Source organism: Saccopteryx bilineata, chromosome 4, assembly GCF_036850765.1.
Source record: "Saccopteryx bilineata isolate mSacBil1 chromosome 4, mSacBil1_pri_phased_curated, whole genome shotgun sequence".
Classification (NCBI taxonomy): Eukaryota; Metazoa; Chordata; class Mammalia; order Chiroptera; family Emballonuridae; genus Saccopteryx; species Saccopteryx bilineata.
The window spans coordinates 72,451,653-72,468,337 of NC_089493.1; the positions used below are offsets into that span (position 1 = coordinate 72,451,653).

Sequence of the window (16,685 nt, forward strand, 5' to 3'; positions counted from 1 at the left end):
TAATATAACACTGCATGTCAACTATAATTGGAAAATAAATTAATTTTAAGAATTGTTATTTAAATGTTAATATACTTTGGAAAAAAGAGATCCCATGGCCAGACCATCAGCAGCTACTCATTCATGGAGAAGGCAATTTCCTTTTCCTGGATTGATTGGGGATCCCATGAGACAAAGCCTTAATCATTTGCTTGATAAAGGCAGTCTTGGCAATAAAGCCCATGTTTTATGATAAAACTTGATCTTGAGGGTTTGATCCAGGAAATTGTTCTGCTCTCTGATGAACTCTGAGCATAACTGTGACCCTTAGATCCGTATCAATGAGACTACCAATAACTAAAAAGCATCTTACCAAGTAGACCAAAGAATTAATAAGATATTTAATATTTTCCCTTAAATGAACATTTCTATCTGATTGATGCCCTTTTAGTTACATTGAACAGTCCTTCAATTTATCAGTAAGACATTATAATATAAAGCAGAAAGAATATTCTATAGGGCATGTCAGGGAAATCATCATATATGGAAATTGGTAAGGCAATAATTTTCTCAACTATTCAAAAAAACAGTCAATGTAGGATGTCTAACTCTCCTTTAAGTAAATATGCTCAACCTGCTAGAGTTTTTTTTGGTTTTGTTTTTTGTTTTTTTGTATTTTTCCAAAGCTGGAAACGGGGAGGCAGTCAGACAGACTCCCGCATGCGCCCGACCGGGATCCACCTGGCATGCCCACCAGGGGGCGATGCTCTGCCCATCTTGGGGCGTCGCTCTGCCGCAATCAGAGCCATTCTAGCGCCTGAGGCAGAGGCCACAGAGCCATCCTCAGCGCCCGGGCAAACTTTGCTCCAATGGAGCCTCGGCTGCAGGAGGGGAAGAGAGAGACAGAGAGGAAGGAGAGGGGGAGGGGTGGATAAGCAGATGGGTGCTTCTCCTGTGTGCCTTGGCTGGGAATCGAACCTGGGACTCCTGCACGCCAGGCCGACGCTCTATCACTGAGCCAACCGGCCAGGGCCCTGCTAGAGTTTTAAAGTTTTAAATATTAATATATATATATATACCTTAAAGGAGGGAAAGAAATCTCAAGTGTATATATTTCTTCTGTTTTCTATAAAGGTCTAATAGTAATTTTTAAGTACAGAACCTATTTTCATTGCTCACTTGATAAGAGTTGGAATCTAGTTTTGACTATGCAATTAATTCAGGGTGTGTCCTCCAGCAAGCTGCTTCACCTCTCCTGGATACTGAAAATGAGGGTAAATCTGGGTTTTCTGAAAATCTTACTTGGAAGTAGTTTATTTTAAGGCAAAATTATTTTTCTGTGTTCACCATCTTCCTGTTCTGACATGGCAAAGTAAAAGTTGGTGTTATTTCTTAATAAATGCCTTCTTGGCCAGCCCAAAAAGCAATTATAAAGTCAATTTATCACCAAAGTACTTAACAAGACTTTGAGTGGAGTGTTTGTGGGGACTTGGTGGTTGTGAGCTATATAACCAGTGGCAAGCAGACTCCTGGCTGGTGCATGTTCTTGGGACAAAAATCTCAAAAGACTTAAAAAAGGTTTTTGATTGCTGCCTGAAACTAGTTTTTTTCCTTCATACTGTGAATTAATTTGTTTGTTCACACTCTGTTTTCATAAATGATGACCCACAACCTTTCATAAATGCATTTTAAATTGCATAGCTTTAGGGAATGATTATTTATTTACTAAGAGGTTTTACCTGTTCATTTAAAGTAATTCAGAGAAGGTGTAAAATGAAGTGTATTAGAAAAAAGAAAAAGAGAAAGACCATTTGACTAAAAAAAAAAAAAATTTGCCCCCCTCATGCTGATAAACGAGGAAAGCTTCAATCATATACAGATTAAGGGGAAATGAAAAAAATTAATATATTTAAACTTTAAGTGCTAAATAGATACATGTTTTCAAGTTTTTAGCTTTTAATCTCAGGGTAGTAGAAACTTTAGACCATCACTGAGTAGTTCCATAAACATTTAGGCTTACATGATACCATCCTCATTGTTTTAAACTTTACCTTATTATTGAAATATTTGAACAAATGCAATAGGAGAAAGAATAATATATTTCATGCACTTATCACTCCGCTTCCACAATGATCAACATATGGCCAAAGTTATTCCACCTAAATCTCTCCAACTGCTGTCGCTGGATTGTTTACAACTAATTTCAGGAAGGACCAGGTAATTCCTAAGGCTCACCTCAAAATAAATAACATATCATTCTAATCATATTGCTATACCACAATGATAAATACTTTATGTTTTTACATTTTTCACCCTTTGTGATTAAAGGGAGTAGTTTAATTGTGAAAATAAACAACAACAACAAATAAAACAGAGCCAGACTCATAGATACATGGAATGACTGACTGCCAGAGGGAGGGTGTGGAGCATGGGCGAAGAAGGCAAAGAGGATTAATTAGTACAAGCTGCCAATTATAAAATCAGTGATGGGATGTAATATCATAGTACATACAGCAAATAATGTCATGATAACTGTAATGGTGATATCCTGGTGATCAATTCATAGGGTATATAAATAAATATCTAGCCACTCTGTCGTACACTTGAAACTAATGTAATATCGTCAACTATAAATAAAAATAAATTAAAAAAAAGGAAATAAGAGATTTTTTTTCTTGTTTAAAAAGTTGCTATAATAAACCAAGCCTCTATATCATACCAATGGTAAAATTTATAATCATAGTATTTTTGTCACATCTGAAAACACATAGCTCACACACAAATTGACCTATATTTTTGATAACTTGGGCCAGATAAATCATGATAAACCAGAATAAGAAAACGAAGTTAAATGATTCTTAATATTTTTCAATGATACTTTAAAAAAACTCCCAATCTACTCACCATCTATCACTGAACTATTTATAATAGAAATTAATTTTTTTCTTGGTTCATTTCCATAGACTATTTTAATAGTAAGTGCTCCTAGGTGTGGCTTTGGATACTAGAAACTCTAACAGGTATTAGAATGAGAACTTTGGTGCAGAGTTTCACTCTAACAAATATTTTAAGTGTAGCTTCCGGTCATCATCGGCCTGCAAGGAATTTATTGCCTCAATTTTAATGTCTATTTTATTTGACTTGGTGATATTTCTAATATCCCCAATCTAAATGCTGAAGTTCCCAATTTGAACTTTGAGACACTTTAGAAAATTTATTTTCTGGAGAACACATTTATTCATTTTATTTGTTTTTTTAGAGAAGATAACAATTTCAATATTGACTTATGCAGTTTAAGCCTTGTTCACTTGCCTATATACATTTTATTTCTACCCTTAGTCAGATGACTTATAAAATAAAATTTAGAGGGTAGGGGTCAAATCTCTTTAACTTGCTTTATACAGCAGCTCTTGTAAGTAAATGGCTAATAAATGGTTTTGGTGATGACAATGAACATTGAGACCTACAATTAATTCTGAAGGGGAAGCAACATAATTTCTTGGCACAGTCCCCAAAATAAGAAAGGAACTCAACCCATCATAACTGAGGTGTGATTTCTTCTACCATATTCTGGAGCCATGGAATGAGCTGAGGAAAAGGGCCATAGAAGAGTAGGCTGAGGAGAGAGTATAGTGATGAAAAGCATGGACTCCAAAGTCATGTAGGCATAGGTTATTAGCCATATGACCTTTGGTTCTTGACCTTGGCAGTTTGAGTTCTCTAAGTCATTGGTTTCTCTTCTAATGTCCATAGGATTTTTTAAACTTTCACCATTTATAAAATAAAAATAATAGTAGTGCCTAACTTGAATAGTTATTATAAAAGATTAATGAGAATTCATCAAGTGTAATACATGTATTGTGCCTGATACATAAACATTCTCAGTAAAAAGTTTATTATATATTGGAGTCACACCTAATGATTTTATTCATAAATTTTCTTTTAGTTGCTAACAACCTAATGACCCAAATATGAAGTCCTTCTATTGTTTTGTTTTGAATCAGTTTTTAAACAGTTGGTTTCCTTAAGAATAATATGTTTACTTTTATTTTTATAGTATTCTACACTTTCCATAGACAATTTATTTCCATGACATCAGACACTGACTTTGATAGGAAGGCTATATATTTTCCTGATTCTTCTTTAATTATAGTTTTTCTGAAATGCTAACCACAATGGTGGTTAGTAAGGTTGAAAAGGAGTTCCATTAAAAGGCAACTATTATAATTATGCTGGATACTAAATGTGGGATTATTTTTTACAAAGAAAAATACTAGATTAATCTTTGCCAGATGTATAATAATCATTATACATGTTTTGATATGGAAAGATCTCCAAAGTATATAGTGAAAATAGCAGAGGGCAAGACAGTATGTAAAATATGTCATAATACATATTTGAAAAAAAATGTGGACAGAAATTTGATAGATAGGAATATATATATATATATATATACATATATGTTAGTGTAGGCATAAAAAATTTCAGGAGGGATTTATCAGAAACCCCCTTAATAATGAGTCCCCTGAAGAGAATAACTAAATATTTACATTCAATAAGATATTTTATATTGTTAGATATTGAATTGATAAATATTTTACTTTTTAAATAAAAATTTGAAATAAAAATTATCATCATCACTATCAAAAAACATTTATTAAGCTTCCATTCATTGGAGGCCATGTGCTAAAGTTAAATGCATATAAACATTAGTATTCACAAGCATCATGCAAGATCAATTATGTAGCTTGAGTAACACTATAGAGCAAGTAAGGGATAGGGTACTTTTTTTTGCTTTTAATTAGAGTCTTCAGAAATTCTTAATTCATAGTCACCAGTATAGGCATTGAACACTTGACACAGAAAACAAAATAGATTTCTTCAATTATAATCTTAAATCATTGGAATTACAAATTCTGTCAATATCTATCAGAGTTTTAGTTAAGACAAAGACTTAAAATAATGTTTTTCAAATTTATTTTTTTTATCTATTAAGACAAACTTGTTATGTAATTTTTTTTCTAACTTGGAAATTATAACCACAATTTGCACAAAATCCAGTTAGTTTCTGACTAAATATATTCTGCCATTCAGTATAAATATACCATTCCTATATGGCTTTTTTCCTTTTTATTGAATTTATTGGCATAACACTGCTAACAAAATGATACAGGTTTCAGGTGCACAATTCTACAACACATCATCTGTACACTGTATTGTGTGTTCACCACATGGAGTCAAATCTGCATTATATGGATTTTAAAGCAATATAATCATGAATACAAAATGATCACTAAACTTGTGATATGTCAATTACTTTCCACTTTTAAATTAAGTAAACACTATCATTTATAATATTTTTGCATACAAAATCTGTGACATATCTGAGTGTTATATAATATTTGCTCTAGTTGTGATTTGAGATACTACCATAAAAATGTCAAGGGCCACAAGGAGGTGGCAGTGTAGTAACATTACACTGCAGGTCTTCATCTTTTGTTTGGGGGTGTGGAGCAGAGCAAAGCACAGGAAATAGTAGTAGCAAATTCACTGACAAGAAAAAAAGAAATGAATTGAAAAAGTGTTGATTGTTAATGTTTGCAATCAAAAGATTTCATAGCACAGAACATGTGGAGAGGCAACTTGTCCCTACAACTTTAGTGACACTATGCTGGTCCTGGCTAAAGGAATGTGCCCATTCTAGATTCTGTGGTTGTATTTGAATTCTGCTCACAATTTGGCTGCATCACAGCCAATACTGCATCACAGTATGTGGATACTTCTGTATGATTTAACCAAAATAATATACTCTAGATAAATAAGATCAAGTTCTTAAAAAAAAGTACTACACACTAATCTAGAATGATTATTCAGGGCATAGAGGCCTAAACTTAAATTTAAATTTACTTAATTTGTCATTCTTTTGTATCTGAGGAAAAACGCTTTAAGTCAGAGCTAAGTCCTCAGTCTTATTTTATCTTTTCAAAAAGAATATGAAATGGCTATCACATCTGTCAAATGCAGCTATTGCATGTCTACTGAATCAGGCTTTTTAACAAGTTCCCTGAGAGTTTTTCTCCATATATAAAAAGATTTACATGTTATGGCTTTAGAAATTGTAAATAAGCTACTCTTTTCTTTCCAAAACATCAGTTCTAAGGACAATGTGAGTTTACTTCATTTCTTTTCTAATGGAATTAAAATTTTCTTTTCTTTTCTTTTGTTGTAAGTTGGAGAAGGGAGTGAATGAGAATATTTAAATTTTGATCACAATTTTATGGAGAATGCAGCTTTAAAAATTATCTTGTGTAATGACATAGAGTATGAGGGAAGAGAAATTCAGGTCTTTTTAAAAGACGACTTTGGCTCATTTTACTTCTTTAGACTAAATTGAAATCTCTTTATAATGCCTTAAGTTTCTCTTTCTGTCCCCCCCAGCATCTTGGAAACTCCTTGTACCCTCTTCTTTTAGCCTTCGTTCCCTCTTTCCTCTCCCTTTTTCCTCCTCTCCTTTCTCCTTGCCTCGAGTAGATAAGGAAGGTGACACCTCAGTCTGACTTCAGGAGCTTCAACTTGACCCCTTCTCAGATATCATCACGGGGCTGTCATTTTGTCTGACATGGCCACATTACTAACTTCTTTTGATTATATTACCAAATATCCCAGATAAAGTCTAAATTACATGTCTGTAAACAAACCTTTCATGTAGCAGAGTGTTGCCAATATAGTACACAGAACAAATCAGGTTTGGTGGAGAGAGGGGAGTCGCACAAAGTTCAGAGCATGGGCTCCTCCCTGGGAAGTCACTCAGTCTCTAGTGGTAGAACCCAGTCATGGAACTTGAGCAACCAAGGAGAACAAGTTTTGGAGATGGGTTTCCTTTTGAAAAGAGGGATGAACAGAAACTAAAAGTAGAATTTTACCTTTATTAGCATGAGATCAGTATTCTTAGAATACCCAGAGAGTAATCATATAATTTTAAAAATTGTTGAATGAATGAATGACTATAAAAAAATTGTTCCAATCATTTTTTTTCCTTACCTCAAAACCTGGGCAAGAGTGAGCTACACTTGGATAGATGGAAGCTAATTATTCTTCTTAGCAAGTAATTATATCCATAAAGAATGATATTCATTCCCAACTGTGTTCCCAAAGAAAAGGAAGATACAATGCATCAACATATTTTAGAGCAAGTTATGGAAGGAGAAATCTATAAAATTTATAAATGATCTGCTATGAGATTAGAAAAGGTGCTGTCTCATGTTTCTAGCAGATATGGGAACCTTGGCTAAATCCCTTAAATAATAAAAAGTTTAGCCACATAGGCTACTTCTGTACTTAAATTTAATTTAGTTACTTTTATATGCTTAAGTGCACTTGGGAGCCTCAGGCAAAGCTTTGAAAAGGAAGGGATAAAATGCTGAATCTTATAAATCTCTGCTGTCTTTTTAAAGAGTATAAAAAATAGGTTGGCACCATAGTATAACTATAAGTAAGCACTAAGGAGTTGTTTTTTTTTTAAAACAACCATTGTAGAAGCATTAATCCTAAAGTGAGATCAATTTAGTATTCAGTTTGACAAGTTTAACCAAGTGTGAATTGAGTAGACTACACTTGTAAACAAGCTGCGACATTATGCTTAACTTTCAGAGTCAATTCTCTAGTTCTCTGTCCTCAGTCAGTCAACATTTGTGAAACACTTTTGTGTATTTTCTGTTCATTGGAAACTAGGGACAGTTGTGTAAGTTTGGAATAGACCCCTTCATTGGATGCTTCTACATTCCTAGTGTTATTTAAAGAACAGGAAATCACTTGAAAGAGGAAGGGAGGATATTTGCTCATGCCCTTAAGCTTACCTTTGTGAGTTGCTCATGAATGTCAAGCAAGCTGGGTCGGTAGACCTTGGGCCCACTGATGCTGCCGGTGTTGCGATAGTACTCGATCTTGGGAACAGCATCCATGGTGTTGTGGCCAAAAGTTTGCAGGTAGTACGTGTTTGTGTGAGAATCATATGCATGAAAACTAGCATCTGTGGTAGCAGTTTCTCCATTCTGGAGGAAATTGTCATAGCACTCCTGTTTCCCAGGTCTAAAGCTGATTCTGAATCTATTCTGGGCTTCATCCCCAAAAGAGGTTTCCTCATAATGGGGAGGGTCACTGCTATCCGCTGCTGCACTGCTCTCATGGCTCTCACTTATGACATTAACTTGAAAGCGATTGGTATTATTGGGCACTGAGTCTAGAAATACATTGGAAGAATTGTTCAGTGACATCTTCCAACTAGATTTTTTTTTTAGACTGTAGTCCAAAAAAATTTACTTAATTACTTTATAGTTGTTAAAAAAAAACCCACTATATATTTCCTCTTCAAAATTAACACTAAATGTGTTCACATTAGGAAGCTCCTGGCTTTTGTTCTAGAACTCAATAAGTAGATTCTTGGTGTATTGTCTCCTATACAATCTTCACATTGTTCTTCAAAGCTGTCACTGAAAAAGAAAATTAAACTTGTTCCAAGTGAACAAACATGAGGAAACAGTGTTCTTTCACAAGACACAGACTTTTACAATCATTTCATTAAAAATTACCTGTCCAGGAATCAACTGAGCAATTAAATCCCATAATATATAACTGGGGATCTGCTTCAGCAAACAAAATTTCCAAAGGAGTCATTAAAATGTTACCTGTGTTTGTAGTATTTACTTAGACTCCATGTAGTTAGATTTAATATGACTTTAGAAAAGATGTAACTATCGATTTTGTACAGTAAGAGCTGATGAGAATATTCTTAGTCTGAAACACAGTTCATTGACAGTATTAAATGTTGAGACTGTGAAGTATTTTATGATTGATATGCATTAAATAATAAGTAAAATTTAAAAATATTTAAACTTCTAAAATTATATTCTTGTTAGTTTACAAAAATATGTTCCATTGAGATGATGTCTCTAAATTATCAGATGTCTCACTAGCCCTCAGAATGTCTGATTTGCCTGTTTTACAAATGCTATTATAAAATCTTTAAAATACTACATGAGTATTCAAGGTGAGGATATAAAGCACAATCCTCAATAAAGTTGTATGTAATATTTAGGTTAAATAATCATGCACCATTGAGAAATATTCTCCATCTTTACTGAGAAGTTTATATTTGACTTTCAGGTAAACAGACTATATAATAATTTTCAAAATCCATGGTATAGCCTCATCTTAGAGCATTCTTTCATTAGATTGATGTCTTTTTATTTATACTTTAAAATTTGTTTTTTCAAAGAAAGTTCTAAAAGGATAAATATAAAAACTTGCTTCTTTCCTGAAATTACTAAGACTATTTATTTGAATTTTAAAAGTTTCAACTTAAACTCTCAAATAACCTTTCCTGGGGAAATCCTAAGTGAATCTGTTCTCTCTTTAGTTTTATAAGATAGTCAATTTCTCTATATTGTCCTTGTTATTCTCACTCTTACTCTACTACTCAGAATCTACTTTATGACACAATATTAAGGATAATTTCTACCCTGCCCAGAAATGTTTGACTTACCTCTAGTAGCCTTCTTCTTGGGAAGCATAACCTGCCTCAGCCTCACCCAGGCATATATGGAGCACTTAGCTTTTAGCTCAGAGCCTACGCTTCTTCCTATTGGTTAGAACCTTCCTTGAAATAGAAGACTGAGCAATGATTGGCCTGTAATTATAATACTGCATGTCCCACCCAGTTATTAGCCCTGCGGAACCTTAAGCACTACATCAACTAGTAACTAGTAGTAAACCATTAATTGTTTTAGACAGAAATTAAATAAAGTTTCTTTAATTCATAAGGGGAATTATATTACTTGAAAGCAGTTATCCAACAAATTACAAACAGTGCTTTAGTTGTTCGGAACTAAATAAATTGAATATTGTCTTCTTATTTCACATGATTTTTAGCGACCTCCTATTGATCAGCATATGCAGGAAATATAGTTCTTCAGAGATAATTTCTGTACTTAGTGACTAAATCATGCTATTTGAGATGATTTTATCTTGCTTATGGTACATATTACTTTGACTTTTCTCTGCACGAGAGGTGAACAGATTACAATCAACGATTTATTGAAAATATTTCTACCTAAAGAGAAAACGGTTTTAAGAAGAGATGAAATTGTGGGTAAGTTTCCCAGTGGCACTGTTAAGTGACCTTTTTGTCTCCCTTTGGGAAACATTTTTATCAAATTCAGTGTTTGAGTTTCATAGAGGGAAAACCTTGGCTCACATCTGTGAGGTGGTGATTATTGAGACAGCACAGTTACTCCCTGCAGGTTCTGTCCTGGTTTTCAATGGCAATGATTGAATGAGTCTTCATTGTGTTTTATAAGAAACTTCAAGTGACTTCCAGTTGCCTGGGCAGTATGGTTGTGGTGGGATACAGTGCTTAAAAGCAAGTCCTGGAGTTGAATGTTCCATCCCCATCCTGGCCCTGCCACTTCCTATCTGTGTGATCTCTGGCCAAGTTCTTCAGTCTCTCTGTGCCTTAATTTTCTCTGTATGCAGTTGTGGATAACAGTGGTACTTACCGTGTTATAGAGTTATTGTGAAAAGTAAATGAATCAATTTGTGTTTATAGTTACTTAGTCTGGGATAGGTAATATACTTATGAAAACAGGGGGAAATGCAGGTTGGTAAACCGATACCAGATTGTCGATAAAGGGCTGGAGGTACTTAAGTAAAACCATTAGATGCTCTCAGTCAAGTAAGGGTTATGCTCATCAGTCAGGCTAATGTCATGCAGCTATATCATATATAGAGACAGAAGAACAAGTATAAATCTATAATGTATTCTGCTCTTAAAGACCACTGGGATAAGGCATTTACTTGTTCTACAAAGGGTTCTGACTCTCCATATAGAAGATAGTCAGACACAGGAATTAGTCACATTTTGGATTCAGCTAGATGGGGCTGGTTATTTAAAGCAGCTGAAATGAGTCTGGAACCCAAAGCAACTTTCGTTCACTGGCCCTGGACAGGAGCTGTGAACTTGCAGTTACTTCTGCCTCCTCTGGTCTCCCTTCCTTCAACTGTTCCAAACACCTGCCCTCTTTTAGGACTCTACCTATTTTTCTTTATTTTTACTTTTTTTAGGGGGGAGGATAGAATGAACATTTTTATATTCTAAGTCCTTGATATGATTCTAGGCAGGGTTTTTATTGTTTGTTTTTGCTTCTGCATTTTTATTGTGGTAGAATACACTTAACATAAAATTTACTGCCTTACCATTTTTTAAGTGTACAGTTCAGTGGTATTAAATATATTCACATTGTTGTGCAATCGTCACCACCGTTTATCCCCATAACTCTTTTCATCTTATTAAGAAATAGCAACTCTATACCTATTAAGCAATTACTCCCCATTCTTCCCCCCTGTTTCTTATTTTATTTTTATGATTCTGACTGCTTTATGTACCTAGTATAAGTGGAATCATATGCTACTTTTCCCTTTTGTAAATGGTTTATTTCACTTAGCACAATGTCCTTAGTTTCATTCATATTGTAGCGTATTGCAGAATTCCTTTTTTTCTTTAAGTGAGAAGCAGAGAGACAGACTCCCGCATGCACTGCTACCAGGAGCCACCTGGCAAGCCCCCTATGGAGTGATGCTCTGCCCATCTGGAGATGTTGCTCTGTTGCTCAGCAACCAAGATATTTCAGCACCTGAGATAAGGCCATGGAGCCATCCTCAGCACCCAGGGCCAACTTGCTCCAATGGAGCCATGGCTATGAGAGGGGAAGAGAGAGACAGAGAAAGAGAAGGGAGAAGAGGAGGGGTGCCCTGCTCCCTTCTCTGTTTCTTCTGTGTGCCCTGACCAGGAATCGAACCCAGGACATCCACATGCCAGGCCAGTGCTCTACCATTGAGCCAACTGGCCAAGGTTCAGAATTCCTTTTCAAGGCTCACTAATATTCCATTACATGTATATGTCACAATTATTTATCCATTCACTTATTGAATAACACTTAGGTTGCTTCCACATTTTAGCTATTGTGAATAATGGTGCTATGAATATAGGTATACAAATATCTCTTCAAAACCCTGTTTTAAATTCCTTGAGGTATATACTCAGAAGTGGACAAACTGATAGTCACCAGAGGGGAGGCATGGGGTGGATGAGTGAAAAAGGTGAAAGGGAATTAGAGGTATAAGCTTCCAGTTATAAAATAAGTCATGGGGATATAATGTATGCAGTACAGGAACTATAGTAAAAAACATCATAATAGCTTTGTATGGTGACAGATGGTTACTGGACATATCATGGTGATCACATTGTAAGGTATATAAACATAGAATCACTATGTTACATACCTGAAACTATATAATATTGAATACAACTATACTTTAATAAAAAATGAAATTACCATATGATCTTCTTATTTATTTCTTAAGCTTTTTACTTTACCAAAGACTGTGTGTGCCTTTGACAGCGGTCAATTTTCTTTTTTCTTGCTGACTGACTGCTTAACTATAGGGTAGAGTGAGTTTTAGTTTCGGTCTTACATCAAGCAGACATTTTTATTCTAAGCCTTTTATCTCTAACTGTGAAATCAAAGTCTTGGTTCTCTATTACAAGGATTCAGATATCTTGGAGCAGATGGGGGATGGTTTGAGGGATATGGATAAAATTACACCATCCATAAAGCCAACCTTGAAAGGTAAACCAGATTTAAGTATTTCAGACAGGTGGAGAAGGTACCAAGAGGAAACTGTCTGGAGGTATGTTCCTCTAGCTTTCCTTCTGCCTTCCCTGACAGGGTTCTTGGGAAAGGACAGCCAGGGGATGACCTGGCTGTGATATTGAACTGCTGTTCTTAGAGAGCTTAACATTTCAGGAAATCTCTCTGTTGTGTCCATGCTAAAACCAACCTTTTATTTTCTATATTGTTTCTTGCTCTGAAAAAGCAGGTGCTGACCTCTTTGTTCTCTCCCCCCCCAAAAAAAAAATTTAAGGTGAGCAATAGGTAATGAATCTATCCCATGGCTAGAGGCACTTTTGGTTAACATAATTTCTCTTTAGAGGGATATTATGATGAAATATATGAGATCTGAAAAAACTTGTGGATGTTGGACTTCCGTAAAAAATGCTCATACTTCATAAAGTTTCCTTGTTTTTTTTGTTTTGGAGCCTTTTTATTTTTATTTTTGAAATAAAGATCTGGCCTTTCTTATGTTCTTATCACCAAAAGGGTCACAAAGGGTCTTGGTAGGTGTCTTCCCTGGGAGACAAATGGAATGTCTAGTACTTAGACATCTATCCTAGTGAGCACTTGAAAGCCCGAGTCTCAAAGAAGATACCTAGTGTCCTGAAATATATAACTTTTCATGTGTCCAGCTGGTGTGCCTCAATGAGATGTTCTTGGACCAAATTAATGACTACAAGATGTCCCAGGTTGATACTCCTATAGTTACCAGGTTCAAAGAACCTTGTTGAGGTATGAGTTTGTTCCAGAAGATCCATAGTCAGTGCAGATGTGGTCTAAATCTACTAGGAGATAGAAAGTATCTGGGAATCTAACTGAGACAAGCTGGTTTTGGAGTGCCATGGACTCCTGAGCAGTAAGCACATTTGTAAGCTACTTAGATGTATGAGGACAGTATTGGAGGACAGCAGGATTTACAAACAAGGACTCTGATATTAGATTACCTGAGTTCAATTTCTAATACAAACACTCCCTGGCTTGGTGACTTTGGGAAGTTAGTTAGTCTTGCTCAACTTCAGTTTCCTATCTGTGAATTTGAGATAATAAAATGTGAATAATAGTACTGAACTCAAAGTATTGATAAGAGTATCAAAAAGGGCCCTGGCCGGTTGGCTCAGCAGTAGAGCGTCAGCCTGGTGTGCGGGGGACCCGGGTTCGATTCCTGGCCAGGGCACATAGGAGAAGCGCCCATCTGCTTCTCCATCCCCCCTTCCTCTCTGTCTCTCTCTTCCCCTCCCGCAGCCGAGGCTCCATTGGAGCAAAAGATGGCCCGGGTGCTGGGGATGGCTCCTTGGCCTCTGCCCCAGGCGCTAGAGTGGCTCTGGTTGCGGCAGAGCGACGCCCCCTGGTGGGCAGAGCATCGCCCCCTGGTGGGCGTGCCGGGTGGATCCTGGTCGGGCGCATGCAGGAGTCTGTCTGACTGTCTCTCCCCGTTTCCAGCTTCAGAAAAATACACACACACACACACACACACACACACAAAAGTATCAAAAAGCAACTAATTTAGTGTTAACTCTTAGTAAATATAAGCCATTCTTTTTTGGTATGTTTGGCAATGCTGTGTTCTCAAGTGACACAAATATTTTTATATTTATTTATCTCCTCCTTCAAGTGATCATCAAGAGTCAGAATTTTACAGCTTGGAAAAATTTTGAAATTATATAATTCTGTCTTTTCACTTACCAAATGAAAAGAAGAAAGACTGGAGAGGTTGAATAATTTACACTAAACCATTGCTTTTTAAAATTTGAGAACTTTTAGTATTTTTGCCAATGAGGACAATAAATAATGATAGTAAAATATGTTTAAACTTGGTTTTATGGTTTTAAAATTTCTTTCACATTCATTATGTCACTTAGTTCCCTCAGCATTTCTGCAAGATATGCAGGAAGGTTTTTTTTTTTTTTAGCCTTACTTTGCAGATGTGGAAAATAAGTCCCTTTTAGGTTAATTTCTAGGTCATAAAGCTTGCTCTTGGCTGGGCTAACATTAGAAATCATATCTTTGAGTTTAAGCTCCTAAACTAAAAAAGTTTTTTTTTGTTTTTATCACATCTTAATTCCTCATTCATCTCAGATCTTTGGGTTTCTAAGCATGTTTGTAGAGTTCATAAGACATTAGGATTGAAAGAGACCATTTAAAAACCTCTAATTAACTTTTGCACAGAAGTCCACAGAGATTAGATGATTTAATCATGTTTGCATAGCTGTAATGGTGGCAGGGCAAAGACAGGACTTCTTGTTTTTGGAAAAATGCTCTTTCCACTAGGTCATGCTGGAAATACCCTTTTTTATGCTGTTTATACATGGAGATTAAGGATATTCTCCAGGTTCATACATATTGTCACAAGTGGCCTTATTTAATCTTTTTTTTTTATGTCTGAGTAGTATCCCATTGTATGTACATACCAGGTGGTGCTACGAGAAATAAGTCAGACAGAAAAAGTCAAGTACCATATGACTTCCCTCTTACGTGGGATATAAAAGTGAAATCAACAAATGGACAAACAAAAACTCATAGGCAGAGACAACAGTATGGTGGTTACCAGAAGGAAAAGGGGGTAAGAGGTAGTAAAGAGTAGAGGGGATCAAGTGTATGGTGATGGAGGGAGATTTGCCTTTGGGTGGTAAACATGCAATGCAATATAAAACAGATGATGTGTCATTGAATTGTACACTTGAAACCTATATAATTTTATTAACAAATGTCACCCTAATAAATTTCATTTAAAAGGGGTGGGGGCAGGAATTACCACTATGAAGTGGTTCTGGTTTGGATCTCAAGCTAGAGGGTTCTACTGTAAGTGATTCTAGAAGGAGAATAATTATAAGGGTCAGGGCACTGTGAGATTTGAGGATCTCTAAGGCCTGTGGCTATTTGTAGGCTTGTTTGTTAGTTTTGTGAAAATGTTTTTCACCTGTGAACATTTTTGACCAATGGCTATTATTAGGGAAATAATGTTTGATTTATCCTCTGGATTAAGAGTTCCTTATACTTAAGACACCTGATTCTCTCACTTTAAGTGGGCTGAAGTTGAGAATATGGAGAAAGTGTCTTGGCATTGCAGAGGGACAGGAACAGGAAGCCTTTAGCATAGGGATCGGGAACCTTTTTGGCTGAGAGAGCCGTGAATGCCTCATATTTTAAAATGTAATTCTATGAGAGCCATACAACAACCCGTGTATGTTACGCATTATCCAATAAAAATTTGGTGTTGTCCTAGAGGACAGCTGTGATTGGCTCCAGCCACCCACAACCATGAACATGAGCGGTAGAAAATGAATGGATTGTAATACATGAGAATGTTTTATATTTTTAACGTTATTATTATTTTTTTATTAAAGATTTGTCTGCGAGCCAGATGCAGCCATCAAAAAAGCCACATCTGGCTGTTAGCTATAGGTTCCCAACCCCTGCTCTAGTAGTTCATAGCACAGAAAGAAAGCAGAGATTTAAGGCAGATGTTTGAGATAAGAATAAAGATGGGGGCCCTGGCTGGTTGGCTCAGTGGTAGAGCGTCGGCCTGGCATGCAGGAGTCCCAGGTTCGATTCCCAGCCAGGGCACACAGGAGAGGCGCCCATCTGCTTCTCCACCCCTCCCCCTCTCCTTCCTCTCTGACTCTCTCTTCCCTTCCTGCAGCCTAGGCTCCATTGGAGCAAAGATGGCCCAGGCGCTGGGGATGGCTCTATGGCCTCTGCCTCAGGCGCTAGAGTGGCTCTGGATGCAACAAAGCAATGCCCCAGATGGGCAGAGCATCGACCCCTGGTGGGCGTGCTGGGTGGATCCCGGTCGGGGCGCATGCGGGAGTCTATCTGACTGCCTCCCATTTCCAACTTCAGAAAAATACAAAAAAAAAAAAAAAAAGATATACGGCTGAAGTGATCCTTCTACTATATTTATTAGAAACCTCAATATTGGGGGAAAGAGGAAAGTGAGGAAATTTAACAACAGTTTATCATTTATGCAACATAGTGGAT

The 16,685-nt window shown here is 36.2% G+C and overlaps 1 protein-coding gene across 3 annotated transcripts in view; it reads right to left on the minus strand.

Moving 5' to 3' along the window:
- SLC12A1 (solute carrier family 12 member 1) overlaps positions 1–9,597 on the minus strand; it is a 90,672-nt gene extending 81,075 nt beyond the window's left edge. For all 3 annotated transcript variants that reach the window (XM_066276479.1, XM_066276480.1, XM_066276481.1), the window contains exons 1-2: positions 9,521–9,597; positions 7,836–8,468 (exon numbers count right to left, since the gene is read on the minus strand). In XM_066276479.1, coding sequence (XP_066132576.1) covers positions 7,836–8,252 — 417 coding nt within the window. In that variant the 5' untranslated portion in view covers positions 8,253–8,468; positions 9,521–9,597. The remainder of the gene's footprint in view (positions 1–7,835; positions 8,469–9,520) is intronic.
- Positions 9,598–16,685: the final 7,088 nt, after the last annotated feature.